Source organism: Candida metapsilosis (genome assembly GCF_017655625.1).
Source record: "Candida metapsilosis strain BP57 chromosome Unknown scaffold2, whole genome shotgun sequence".
NCBI classification, from domain to species: Eukaryota; Fungi; Ascomycota; class Pichiomycetes; order Serinales; family Debaryomycetaceae; genus Lodderomyces; species Lodderomyces metapsilosis.
Window position 1 is genome coordinate 1,954,861 of NW_027138160.1, and position 12,827 is coordinate 1,967,687.

Genomic DNA, 12,827 nt, shown 5'->3' on the forward strand with positions numbered 1-12,827 from the left:
AAAGGGAACCGCTTCTTTATAATCTATAAAGTGATGGGTTTTATTAATTATTTGAAAACTATGGACAAGCTATTAATAGAAGATAACGTCTGTACATTTTGATACAATTAATCAACTGACTTTTTCTTGTTTTCATGTGCAACCCAATCTTCATAACTACCAACGTAGTTTCCTCTCTTTTTGTAGCCAAAAGTGTTTGCCAACTCTTCAGCTGCAGTGGATCTGACACCTCCAAGACAGTAAAACACCAATTCTTTATTCTTATCAGGCTTCTCAAATCCAAAGTTATCAAGGAAATCGTCTTCTGATAAGTCTAATGCACCTGGACTACTCTTGAAAGGAACGTTAATTGCTCCAGGAATGTGGCCATCATCGTATTCAACTGGTTCTCTAACATCAACCAAAACTGAGTCCGGGTGCTCACTTGGATGTTCAGCAATTTCTTTAACATCATCATATTTGTATAATTTGGCCTCTGGTGTTTCGGTCAAGACACTATAAGATCTGTATGTTGTTTTGATGGCGTTGTGGATGACAGGCTTGGTGGCATGGAATATAGTTGGAGTTGTAAAGCGACGGAATGATTGAGTTAAGATAAATGATGCTGATTGTCTAGTGGCAACGTTTCTTGCAATTGGTTGAAATTGCTTAGTTAACCTTGTAAATGACATGATGGATCGTGTAAAGTGTGATGATATAGTACCGAATAGATTAGGTGTTTCCACTAACTTAGTCTTTTAATGGAAAATACAGCAGTGAGATTGGAAGTTAGATAGTGATAGAAGAGGTGTGATTCTTCTGTACTTGCTTCTATTTGATAAAGTAATCCGATTGTTGATGGTTCCTTTTGTTGGGTTTAAAAGATAAAATTTGATGATTTTAATTTTTCTCGCTTTAAATTAAAAAAGTTTTTCCAAAGAGATAATGTTTATAGAGAGTCAACTCTTCAACAAAGTGTACTCCTGATACGTATCAATCTCTAATCTCTCTCAATTTACAAAACATATATTTATATACGTGTTGAACTATATTTCCATAATCTATCACTTATAAAAAAAAAGAAGCATCAATTTCATAACATTCGTTAAAACTAGGTTGAAAAAGTTTTAATAAACTCACAAAGATCGGGTCTAAAACAATCCATCAATCTCACCATCTTCATTCACTTCAACATTCATGAAACCACAATGAGTTGGTAAACCAGGGATGGTTTGGATCTCAGCTGCCAAAGCATACAAGTATCCAGCACCAATTGATGCCTTAACATCTCTAATTGGGAACTTGAATCCACTTGGAACACCCTTTAAGTTGGCATCATGTGATAATGAGTATTGAGTCTTGGCAATACAAATTGGCAATTTACCAAATCCTTGCTTGGTGTACAAATCAATCTTCTTTTGAGCTTCTGGCAAGAATTCAACTTCACCTGCACCATACATTTCCTTTGCAATAGTTGAGATCTTATCTTCAATAGATGGTTCAGTACCATAAAGGAAGTGGAAGTTCTTATCATCTCTGTTGGCAGCTTCAATAACTCCCTTGGCCAAATCAACAGCACCTTTTCCACCTTCTTCCCAATGGTTTGAAACAATCGCATCAACTGCACCAGCTTTCAAGGCTTCCTCTTTGATTACTTCATGTTCCTTATCAGAATCAGAGGACATTTTGTTGATGGCAACAACAACTGGCAAACCATAAGATTTAGCATTTTGAATATGCTTGGCCAAATTAGAACAACCAACTCTCAATAATTCGACATTTTCTTGAGTGTATTCTGGAGCTAATGGCGCACCTGCTTTGACTTCTGGACCTCCACCATGCACTTTCAATGCACGAACAGTGGCAACAATAACGATAACATCAGGGACCAAGCCACTTGATCTACATTTAATATTGATGAATCTCTCACCACCCATGGTAAAGTCGAAACCGGCTTCGGTAACAACATATCCTTCTTGCTCTTTTCTTTCCTCTGGAGTTAAATCACTTGATGTACCAGCTAATTTCAAAGCCATCTTATCAGCTAAGATAGAAGATGCACCAATGGAAATGTTGGCAAAAGGACCAGCATGAACAAAAACTGGAGTACCTTCCAATGTTTGCATAATATTTGGTTTAATAGCGTCTTTCAACAATGCAGTCAAAGCACCCGCACATCCAATATCTTCACATGTTACTGGAACACCTTGCTTTGAAGTACCAATGACCATCTTACCCAATCTTTCTCTCATATCTTCGAGAGAGTTGGCCAATGCCAAAATAGCCATACACTCGGAAGCGACAGTGATATCGAAACCAGTGGCTCTAGTGAAGCCTTTTTCTGTTGGAGCTTGTCCCACAGTAATACCTCTCAAGAATCTATCATTACAGTCAACAACTCTCTTCCAGGTAATGGATTCTGGGTCAATATCTAATCTAGCAAATGCGGTTATCTCCTCAGGAGTCAATTCATTTGGATCGGTTTTGTTGATTCCCAATTTTTCCAATCTTCTCAACATAGACTTGGTAAATGATCTCTTTCCTTTCTTTTCTGGCACCAATCTTCTGTACAATGGACCATCCTTTTGGGTTGATTCGTGGAACATTCTTGTATCTATGGCAGCAGCCAATAAGTTGTTAGCCATGGTAATAGCGTGGATATCACCAGTGACATGCATATTAAACTCATCCATTGGAATAACTTGTGAATAACCTCCACCAGCGGCACCACCTTTGATACCAAAAGTTGGGCCCATTGATGGCTGTCTGACATTTGCAAACACGTTTTTATTCAAATGCGCTCCCAAAGCTTGAGCTAAACCAACTGTTGTTGTTGACTTACCTTCACCCAATGGAGTTGGTGTAATACCAGTAACAAGAACGTATTTACCATCCTTTTTGTTGTGTAATCTTTTCAATAAATCCAAGGAAACTTTAGCTTTACTGAAACCAAATGGTTCTAACTCAGCATCCAAAATACCAGCTTCTTCAGCGACTTGTGTGATACGCTTTGGTTGTTGAGCACGAGAGATTTCAAAGTCTGAAGGAACGGGCTTTTTCAAGTCCAACTTTAAAGGGTTGGTAAATTTTGGTGTTTCATTGTTTGTCTTGTAGTGTCTCTTTGCTGCAATGACAACATTGTCTAACAAACAGGCAACAGTCATTGGGTCTACTCCACCAGGAACTGGAGTAATCAATTGAACTTTTTCTTTAGCAGCTTCGTAATCGACATCACCAACCATTCTTTGACCACTTTTCTTGGTGCTATCGGGAATGAAGTTGGTGCCTACATCGATTACAACAGCACCTTCCTTTAACCATTCCCCTTTAACGTATTGAGGTTGGCCAATGGCAGCTACAACGATATCTGCCTCTCCCAAATACTGCTTGACATGTTCAATAGGGGTTCTAGAATGGACGACAGTGACACTGGCGTCAGCTTTTGTGAGCAAATTAGCAACTGGTTTCCCTACGATATCGGATCTTCCTAAAACGACTGCAGATTTTCCCTCAACGTCGACACCAGATACATTCAACAAATGCATAATACCCTTTGGAGTGCAAGGAATAAATTTTGGCTCTCCGCCCTTTTTAGACAATTCACCAACATTGAAAGGACCAAATCCATCAACATCTTTGTCTGATAAAACTGCATTTGTGACTTTTGTTTCGTCAATATGACCAGGCAATGGTAACTGAACTAAAATTCCATCAACATCTAAAGAGTTGTTCAATTTTGAAACCTCATTCAACAATTCAAATTCGGAAATGTCTTCAGGCAAATTTATAATCTGACAACCAATGTTTGCCTCTTCAGCTGCTTTCAATTTCATTTTGACATATGTGGTCGAATCTGGTCTGTTTCCAACTTGAATGATAGCCAAATTTGGTTTGAAGTCGGGATGTTTCAATTGAAATTGAGCAACTTCATCATGTATCTTTGTACGAAGGTCTAAAGCGATAGCCTTCCCGTCTAAAATTTGAGCAACCATGTTTGAAATCGAGATATACAGAGAAAGAAAGAAAGATCTGCTTGGAATATGAAATTTTTTTTGAAAAAAATATCTCGTGAAGAAGGCCATTTGCGCGCCTATCGTTTAACCACTATAAAGTCGTACAAAAACATGCCCCCAAAATTAGTTTTTCTCTCAATCAAGTAAATTTTTTTTTTTGACTCTGATTCGTGCACGTGTAAGAGGAAGAAAGAGAAGGGATTTGTCTAACAACATTCTAATTAAACTATTCTATACTAAACTGTTCAATATTCTCTATCGGAATGCATTTCACATTGTATCGTTTGTTTATAGCATTAAGGATTTGTCCAGGTCCAAGGTTGAAAACAGCATCCACGCCAGAGGCAGTCAATGTTTCCATTGATTTCATCCACTGAACTGGCTTGTAATTGGCCGTGAGAGCTTTTTCGACCGTTGTTGATCCGTCGGTGGAGACTTCACCGTCTAGATTAGAAATAATTGGAACCATTTGCCTGTTGATCTTGTCATCCACTATTGATCTCAATCCTGGAACGATATCCTTTAGCATACCACTATGGAAGGGTATTGATACTGGTAATTTCTCAGTTTTCAATAACATCCTTTTATTGACCGATTTCAAGAATGTTACAAATTCTTCAAGCTTGGTGAATTCACCTGAGATCACTATTTGGTACCTTGAATTCACATTACCCAAAACATTGTGCTGCGTAGCTAAATCTATGATCTCATTCACATGTTCTGGTCTAATTATCAATGCAATCATTCCAAACTGACTCGACGCCTTTCTAACCAATTCTTCCATCAATCTGCCTCTTTCTTTAACAAGTTTGACTGAAGTATGTAGATCAAAAACTCCACTCAATGTTAAAGCCGTGTACTCTCCAAGTGAATGACCTAGAAGGAATTGCGTATTTTTCAATAAATCGATTTCATGGACTTTCTCGAATGTCTTAAGGGTAATATAGGTAGAAGCAAGAATAGCTGGTTGTGCATTTGATGTCTGCTGTAGCCATTGACGTGTTTCACTGTCACTCACATCTCTATGGAATAAGTAGTCAGAAAACTTGCAATTCAATGCGGAGTCGACTTCGTCCAAGCACGGTTGGAATAAGTGACGATACTTTTTGTTCCCTTCAAGTAAACCGTTGCGTATTATGCCTTGTCCTGGGCATGCAATGGCATATTTCTTGACACTGCTGAGTAAGTTCTGACCGTTCATTTGAGAGTGCAGATTGTAAATTGGGGTCAAAAGAGTCGCAATTTGCACCGTATTTTTTTTATACTGAATTGCACGTGAATCATGTCAAATTACACCCAAAAATATCACCACAATCTAAATTTCGCGTCCGGCGTAGCTGTAAACAGTTTCAGTGACTAACTTGGGTGGGAGAAGCTCCTTTTCGTTGTATACATTTCGTTCAATCATAGCTCACCTGGAGTGGGGTTCACTATCAACTCAAGCCTACTGTAATTCAACCTACGACTGATCTCAAAGCAATGCAACGAACTACACGAATACAAGTATGTCAATCGTGCTAAATTGCTTTTAATCAAATCCACCTACGACGCGGTTGGTTTCAAATTCGAGTTTTTCGCGTTTCACTCGATTATTGTTTTTTCTTCCTCCTACAAAATCACCCGTTTTATGCGCACCCGTACAACGCACTAAAAAATTTACATTGTCTCCGAGTCGCACTCACACGAAAGGCGCCCATTTTTCTTGACAACTTGGAACGAGAAAACAGAAATATCTTTAAAACCCCATCAATTTCCTCCTGCGTGGAATTCGAACCAAAAAAAAAAAATTCTATCGCCCTCTTTTCTCCCCCGATAGACAGCGAGACGGTATAATTAGGTCGACAAGATACAAATCTTATACACAACCAACAATTGAAGTTTTGCAAACTGAATAACAAACAAGCATAAACAACAACCAGAGCTGGAATAACGAAAATGTCTGATTTAAAAGCAAGTAAGGACGCGTTGATTGCATCCCTTTTCGAATTATCGAAAGCTGCTCAAGAGGCTGCTAAAAACGCGGTTGATTTTTACAAGGTAGCCACTGGAGGCAACGAGGATATCACGGCCGAGCAATTGAACGGAATCCAGGAGGCCATGAAGGCGGCCGCTGATACTGCTTCTGGTCTCAAGCACGGTTTAGACGGTGCCGCTAATGGAGACAAGAAGAAGAGAAAGGTTGAAAGAGATCCAAACGCACCAAAGAAACCATTAACAATGTTTTTTGCATTTAGTTTCCACTTGCGTAAAATGATTGCTGAGGAGAGAAAGAAGAAGGGATTGCCCAATCTTGGTGCTATTGATTTGAACCAAATGGTGAAGGAACGTTGGGACAATATCACTGATGAAGAGAAGGCCAAATGGAAGCACAAGTATGAAGAGGAAATGAAACTTTACCATGCTGAAAAGGCCAAGTATGAACAAAGTTTGAAAGATGGTTCTAACTATAAACGTCCTGAACATCCATACGCAAGTGGATATGAAGAAACTGAAACTCCTTTGGCTGAGGAAGCAGAAGAAGTACCAGCTTTATCCCAAGAAGAATTGAAAAAGAAGAAAAAGAAGCAAGAAAAGAAGGAGAAAAAGAAGAAATTAGCTGCCGCTTCTAGCTCCCCATAGACTTAAAACTTTAGTGTGTGTGTGTTTTTTTTTCTTTCCCATTTTATGTATTAGTTTTCTTTATTTCAATGTAATTATACACTTTTATACAATTACTTCTTCTTCATCTTTTGCTTGTCAATATGGGCTCTCAATACCTTTTGTCTGTCACGAAGTGACAATTTTTGCTTACCTTGAACTGCTTTTTTATGAATCATCATGACGAAATTCTTCTTTCTAGCTTTTTCTTTGTTTGTAGTTGAGTGAGGTGCATCACGCTTACCCTTTCTTGAACCAAACTTGCCACGATCCTCTTTTCCTTCCTTGGCTAGGGCGATTTTTTCTTCTCTTAATTGCTTGTATTTGACTTTACCAACTAAGGAGGTGGAGTCAACTGCATCTTCATTTGTGATTCCCATTAATTTGGCAACACCTGCCTCTGTTCTCAATTCTTCCAACTTGGCAAAATCTGCTGGAGTGAGGATTCGGCTAGAGAGAAGTTCATTCATAGTGGAGGAATCGCCCTCCTTGGTTTCAAGCTTGGCTTTCTTTCGAGGCCTTTCGTCATCCCCGTCTTCGGTGGCCTCTTCATCTTCCTCTTCGTCTGATGACAATTCTAAATCAGAAACATTCTCCTTTTTGTCAGCCTCATCTTCACTATCTGAAATATCAATTTCCTTATCCGATTCCACCAGGATCCATTCTCCTTCAACATCACTTCCGTCATCTTCATCATCAACTTCCCAATTAGCATCTTCCTCTTCATCATCAACATTTGTTTGTCCTTGCTCTTGTTTCCACTTGGCTAATAATTCCAATCCTGGGATAGATGTCACGTTATTCTCCACACCATATTGTGGTTTGGACTTACCCTTTTCTCCTTTTTGCAATTCGATACTGGCAATTTTACCCCTATCCTTCTTTGCCAACATTTCAGGTGCAACTTCTCTGTACAACGAGATCAAAGACCTTGCAGCCATCATAACTGCTTTGGATTTTGATCCTTTATATTCTGTCAAGTCTTGCAACAATGGAGCTTCAATTGCCAACGGAGCACGAGATAGTATCTCTCTAATAGTATTAATACCAGCAGATGCAACTTCAGCAGCAACACCATCACTGACAAATTCATCGGCAATTTTACGAACAACTAACTCAATGTTTTCTGGGGGTACCAAGTCATGCGAAGCTTGAGCAGAAGCTGCCATAATCTGGGTAACATTCCTTTGCTTTGGTGTGAGATACTTCAAAAAGAAGGAGTATATACCCAACACAATCAACTTGTGGGTACCAATCAACCGCGACACCAAATTCATAAATAAAATCTTTTGCTCCAAATCAAACTTGTTAGAATTCTTTGAGCTCAAATGATTGTCAAATAGCTGTTCAGCAAATCCTTGAGGATCACGTAAAAGATGTATAGCTGAAAAGTTCAAATAAGTGGCTGAATGCTTAGTGCTATTCTTTTTCTTCATTTGCTTCACTGCTTGGTCCAATTTCTTTCCTCTTTTCGATGATTTCTTATTAACCTCCATCTTGTGTTTTAACGCACCCATATCAAAACCTTCTTCATCACTCGAGTCCTCGAAATTTTCCTCTCTTTCTTTATCGGCACCAAGAAAGAATCTTGCACCAGCAATGGCAACTTTCACATCAGGATGCAATGCAGCCTGTGTCATAATTTCAACAGCTCTTGAATCGTCCCAAATACCCCTTCTCCATAACTCTCTCGTTAACTTTGTAGCCCATAAACCTTGTGTGTCCTTCTGTTCAAGCAAGTTAAAAAGCAAAGCTTGTGTGGATCTGTTTAGTCGTTGGTTCTTGGCACCAGTATTTACCGACTTCAATAGCGAAATTAAAGTCGAATAGATCTGACGTCTCATTTGTTTCACATGTTGTCCAGCTTGCACTTGCCCTGAAGCATATGCAGTCAACAATGGGAAAATTGTTTGAATCAAGCTTTCAGCAGTGATTATATCCTTATTCCGCAACATTGTCAAACATTGTATAATCTTTTCTCTCAATTCTGGAGCCAAATCACGATGGTTATCAAGTAAAATGGTCTTTAACTCTTCGGGAAAGTTTTTGGTTTCTTTAGGGTAGCAATTACAAACTGCTGAAAGGAACCCAATGAGTTCAATAAATTCAGTAGTTGAATTTGAATCAGCTCCCGTAGGATTCTCCAAATACAAGTCTCTTAATGATTCATAATGCGATAACTGTTGTAAAAACTCTTCATGGTAGGATTCTGGATCTCTTCTTACCACATTCTGCAACAATATGATGTTGGTTGGGAGAATAGCTGCTCTTCTTTGTTTCCCCATCTTTGCTAGTATCTTAAGGAGAAACAGTAAAATTGTAAAAAGTTACATAGAATTGTGCGATGAGGAAGAGATAAAAAAAAAATATGTATTGACACAAAAGTCGTATAAATCTATACTATTAAAACTTTTCCCCAAATAGACCCTGTAAGGACTCATAATTAATCTTCCGCGACACTGAAGTCTTTGAGAAGTACATTTTAGCACTATCACCTGCACTCTTGGGGGTTCCATCTTCATCCAATACAATATCACCAATCTCTTTTTGAATTTCCGGTGGTACAGAAGACCGTTGTCTTTTCCGACGATTGGCTGAATTTGCAGAAGTATTTCCAGTTAACTCATCTGCTTCTTGCTTCAACCTCTTACGTTCTTGCTCAACCATGTAATCGTGATTGAGACCTGTCCAAATGCGCTCCTTCATGGCAACTTCTTCTGGTGTCATTTGGCTCTCTTCTACCACTGCATCATCATCATCTGAGTTTAACTCGGCTTCAGATGATACGAGTTTAAGTACATCTTCAGTAGTTGGTAAATTTTTAACCAAATTCTTGGGCCAATTCATGTTCCAAATTCTATCCAAATCGTCCTCCTCTTCTTTAGCTAATTCGTGTGGGGTCTTGTATAATGATTGTTCCATTTTGTTACGTTTAGACTTCAAGATCCTTTCAATTTGCTCATTTATCAAGTCTTTGTTTATTGTAATGTCACTCAAGATTGTATTCATGAGAATTTGCTTTTGCTGCTCATCTTTGGAGAGATCGCCAAGGTATTGGATTTTTTCATCCTCTGTCATGCTATCCAAATCATTAAAAGTTTCCTGTTGTCGCCTTTGTAAAGTACGAGCTATTCTCAATTCATTTTTCCGATTCTTTTCAAATGAAGGTGGATTGGCACTTTCCACCTCTTCATCGTTCCGGAACCTCAGGACCGATAATTGTGCTGCTTTTGTCTTTTTAAACTCATTCAATCTTCTTTGCAATGTTTCTTGTCCTACGTGGGAGATTGCCACAATTTCAGAATGACTTCTTCTAAAATTATTCATTCTTGCCGCAAGTAAAACACAAGCACCCGCAACACCGGCCGGCCGCCTACCTTCATGGATCCAATCAGCAGACATTCTTTGAGCTAGTTTTGTTGCATCTCTGGCTACCTTTGTAGCCTTGTCTTTGAAGTCCAATTTTTCGACAAAATGTTGTATAAATAAAGAAGGGTCTGCTAATGGTAACGACGTGATGTGGAGAGCTTTCACCATCTTTAAAAACGTAGCACCCAAAGAGTACACCGAAATCTGTAATCTTGAACTGAAATCTATCAACATGTGAGGTGTCTTTTCTTTACGACACGCTACGTAAAGACACGTGGCCAACACATTATTCGAACGTCTTCCCTGTACAAAGTTCATTGTCAACGCTAGTTTGAACCACTCTCCAGCTGCTTCGGCAATAAAATCAGGTATTTTCAATGCGGCAGCGATTTGTCTAATCTTTCGTTTCCCATTGGTTATTGTCTGCTCTCTACTTTCCATGGCATTCTGTCTTCCACCGGCAAAAGTGGCTCTTGCTTGATCTGCTCCAACCATGGCACCTTGAACCATAGCGGCACCACTTGAAGACTCACCAAACTGAACTTCGGAAACAATAGGGTTCTCTTCGAGGACAGTACCACATCGAAGACATGACACATCACCTGCGGCGGTGTACCTATTCACGTCAAACTGTGTATGGCCACAGTTGACACATTTCTGTTGTTTTTGTACTCTCATATTGGAAAGGGTTGTGGTAGGCCGTATTTACTCTGGATGTTTATGGTTTGTGGAAACTTTTGAAATGAGAAACAATGAATTTTTTTTTTTTTCTTTTGTTAACCACTAGGCAACTATGGCTGGAGGTGATAGCGCAGATGAGTTTGAAGTCAGCCCATATGACCAGGTAGATGCAGGTACATCGAGCGGTTTACAAAGGGTAGACTTAGACTACTCGAATCCCACTGTGTCACACAGACTCACACGTACTCCCACAATTGACGATGAAGAAAATGCTCACGTTCTGCCACACTTTCCATATCCATTGATTATGAAAGTAGTAAGTTCTGAGCCTAGAGATGTGTTGCAATCAGAAAGGACCTTTCTTACATTTACCCGATTTGCAACTGCGTTATTCTTTACCGCATTGGGGATAATTTTGAACTTCAAGTTTGATACTTCTGGTGATAAATCCCATGAGAATGAGCAGAAACATAAATTTAACCACACTAAATTCTCAATTGCTGTGTCCTACATATTGTTAGTGTTGTCCCTATTTGTTTTGGTGGTTAGTGGATCAAGCTATTACATTACAATAAATCGATATGCTCAACACAAGATAGCTACCTACAATTTCAATAATCTACCTACAGCTGCATGTATCACTGGTGTGATTATCACTTTGATAGTGATTAATGTGACGTTGATTGCAGAAGGTTACTTAGAATCTAAATAGAGAATCATTTTTTAGACTTTGACTTTTTCAGTTTCTTGTCAGGCTCCTCCTTTGCATGCTTTCTCTTGTTGATCTTTCTCTTTTCTCCAAACCCTTCTTTCTCCATCTCCAGCATCGACTCTCTCTTTGCCGTTGTCATTGCACTCAATGAGTCCTTGATAACCTTATCGTCGTTTATTTCTTCCAACAACTCCATCTTTTTGTTTATTCTCTCCTCGATACCCTGAATTCTCTCTATATCCTTCTCGCCAATGATACTGATTGCATCACCTTTTCTACCAGCTCTAGCCGTTCTACCAACTCTATGGATAAAATCATCAGGGTCAGCCGGTATGTCGAAATTTACCACAAGTTCAACCGTTGGGATATCTAAACCTCTAGATGCAACATCGGTGGCAATAAGTATCCTCGCTGCACCTGCTTTGAATCTATGTAGCGAGTTGGTTCTTTCAGACTGTGGCATTTCAGAATGCAATGATGCCACCCTAAAATCCAATTTTCTCAAAGCTCTTCGTAATACCTCTGCCGTCACTGTCCTATTGACAAACACAACTGCGGTTGATTCTTTATACTTTGGTAAAAGCAAAATGCTATGTAGATATGCTTCTTTTACATACGAAGGCACAAACACATATTCAATCAGTAAAGTGGATGGAATGGCAACCTTGTCGACTGTATCAACTTCGTGCATAAATACAGGTAGTTTCCCTGCCGGGCGTGGTTTCTCCTTTAATGCCTTGACAGAATCAGTTATAGTAGCAGTAAACAATAACGTTTGCCTTTTATCACTTGATGGTAAAACGGAAAAGCACCTTTCCAAATCACTGCTAAAACTATTGCTCAATAACCGATCTGCTTCATCCAAAACCAAATATCGAACTCTTCTCAACCCGCTGATAGTTTCCTCTCCACTATTCAAAATATGATCAGCTAACCTTCCTGGAGTAGCAATGACAAAATGAGGCTTTTTCTGCAACTCCAAAGTTTGCTTTACAAAATCTTCTCCTCCAACAACAACACATACTTTGATATTCATTTGCGCTCCTAAAGCAGTATACTGTTCAGCAATTTGCAAAGCCAATTCTCTAGTTGGAGTAAGCACTAATCCAAAAATACCATATGGATCTTCTGACCATTGCGTTAACATCGGAGCTGCAAATGCAATAGTTTTACCTGAACCAGTTTTGGCTCCTCCGATACAATCTTGTCCTTTGAGTATTGCTGGTATACACTCAGCTTGGATGGATGTAGGTTTACGTATCTTCATTGCTTCTAGTGACTCACTGAGCCATCTTGCGACTCCTAGTTCTTCAAATGATGGCATTCTGGTGGTTGGTGTAGAGATGATCATCGGGATATAGAAAAAAAAATCAAAAAAATTTCGCAAAACGAAAGAAAAGCGGATCAGAAGAATTCAAAGACTACTACTCATTAGA

General features: G+C 39.1%; 8 protein-coding genes across 8 annotated transcripts; 2 read left to right on the plus strand and 6 right to left on the minus strand. All coding sequences in view use genetic code 12, as the record gives it.

Moving 5' to 3' along the window:
- Positions 1–107: 107 nt before the first annotated feature.
- I9W82_002333 (thiosulfate sulfurtransferase) lies at positions 108–671 on the minus strand (the record flags this gene model as incomplete). The annotated part of the gene is made up of 1 exon (XM_067691177.1): positions 108–671. One exon carries the CDS (start codon positions 669–671, stop codon positions 108–110), a length of 564 nt encoding a protein of 187 aa, XP_067549568.1.
- A 459-nt stretch (positions 672–1,130) lies between these two features.
- Positions 1,131–3,971, minus strand: MIS11 (trifunctional formate-tetrahydrofolate ligase/methenyltetrahydrofolate cyclohydrolase/methylenetetrahydrofolate dehydrogenase; the record flags this gene model as incomplete). Its single annotated transcript, XM_067691178.1, has 1 exon — positions 1,131–3,971. One exon carries the CDS (start codon positions 3,969–3,971, stop codon positions 1,131–1,133), a length of 2,841 nt encoding a protein of 946 aa, XP_067549569.1.
- Positions 3,972–4,218: 247 nt separating this feature from the next.
- On the minus strand, positions 4,219–5,193 carry MCT1 ([acyl-carrier-protein] S-malonyltransferase; the record flags this gene model as incomplete). The annotated part of the gene is made up of 1 exon (XM_067691179.1): positions 4,219–5,193. One exon carries the CDS (start codon positions 5,191–5,193, stop codon positions 4,219–4,221), a length of 975 nt encoding a protein of 324 aa, XP_067549570.1.
- Positions 5,194–5,927: 734 nt separating this feature from the next.
- Positions 5,928–6,611, plus strand: HMO1 (Hmo1p; the record flags this gene model as incomplete). The annotated part of the gene is made up of 1 exon (XM_067691180.1): positions 5,928–6,611. The coding sequence occupies one exon, from the start codon at positions 5,928–5,930 to the stop codon at positions 6,609–6,611; it is 684 nt and encodes a 227-aa protein (XP_067549571.1).
- A 92-nt stretch (positions 6,612–6,703) lies between these two features.
- Positions 6,704–8,914, minus strand: SDA1 (Sda1p; the record flags this gene model as incomplete). The annotated part of the gene is made up of 1 exon (XM_067691181.1): positions 6,704–8,914. The coding sequence occupies one exon, from the start codon at positions 8,912–8,914 to the stop codon at positions 6,704–6,706; it is 2,211 nt and encodes a 736-aa protein (XP_067549572.1).
- A 118-nt stretch (positions 8,915–9,032) lies between these two features.
- On the minus strand, positions 9,033–10,676 carry BRF1 (transcription factor TFIIIB subunit; the record flags this gene model as incomplete). Its single annotated transcript, XM_067691182.1, has 1 exon — positions 9,033–10,676. The coding sequence occupies one exon, from the start codon at positions 10,674–10,676 to the stop codon at positions 9,033–9,035; it is 1,644 nt and encodes a 547-aa protein (XP_067549573.1).
- Positions 10,677–10,791: 115 nt separating this feature from the next.
- I9W82_002339 (uncharacterized protein) lies at positions 10,792–11,391 on the plus strand (the record flags this gene model as incomplete). Its single annotated transcript, XM_067691183.1, has 1 exon — positions 10,792–11,391. One exon carries the CDS (start codon positions 10,792–10,794, stop codon positions 11,389–11,391), a length of 600 nt encoding a protein of 199 aa, XP_067549574.1.
- A 4-nt stretch (positions 11,392–11,395) lies between these two features.
- Positions 11,396–12,715, minus strand: DBP8 (ATP-dependent RNA helicase; the record flags this gene model as incomplete). The annotated part of the gene is made up of 1 exon (XM_067691185.1): positions 11,396–12,715. The coding sequence occupies one exon, from the start codon at positions 12,713–12,715 to the stop codon at positions 11,396–11,398; it is 1,320 nt and encodes a 439-aa protein (XP_067549575.1).
- Positions 12,716–12,827: the final 112 nt, after the last annotated feature.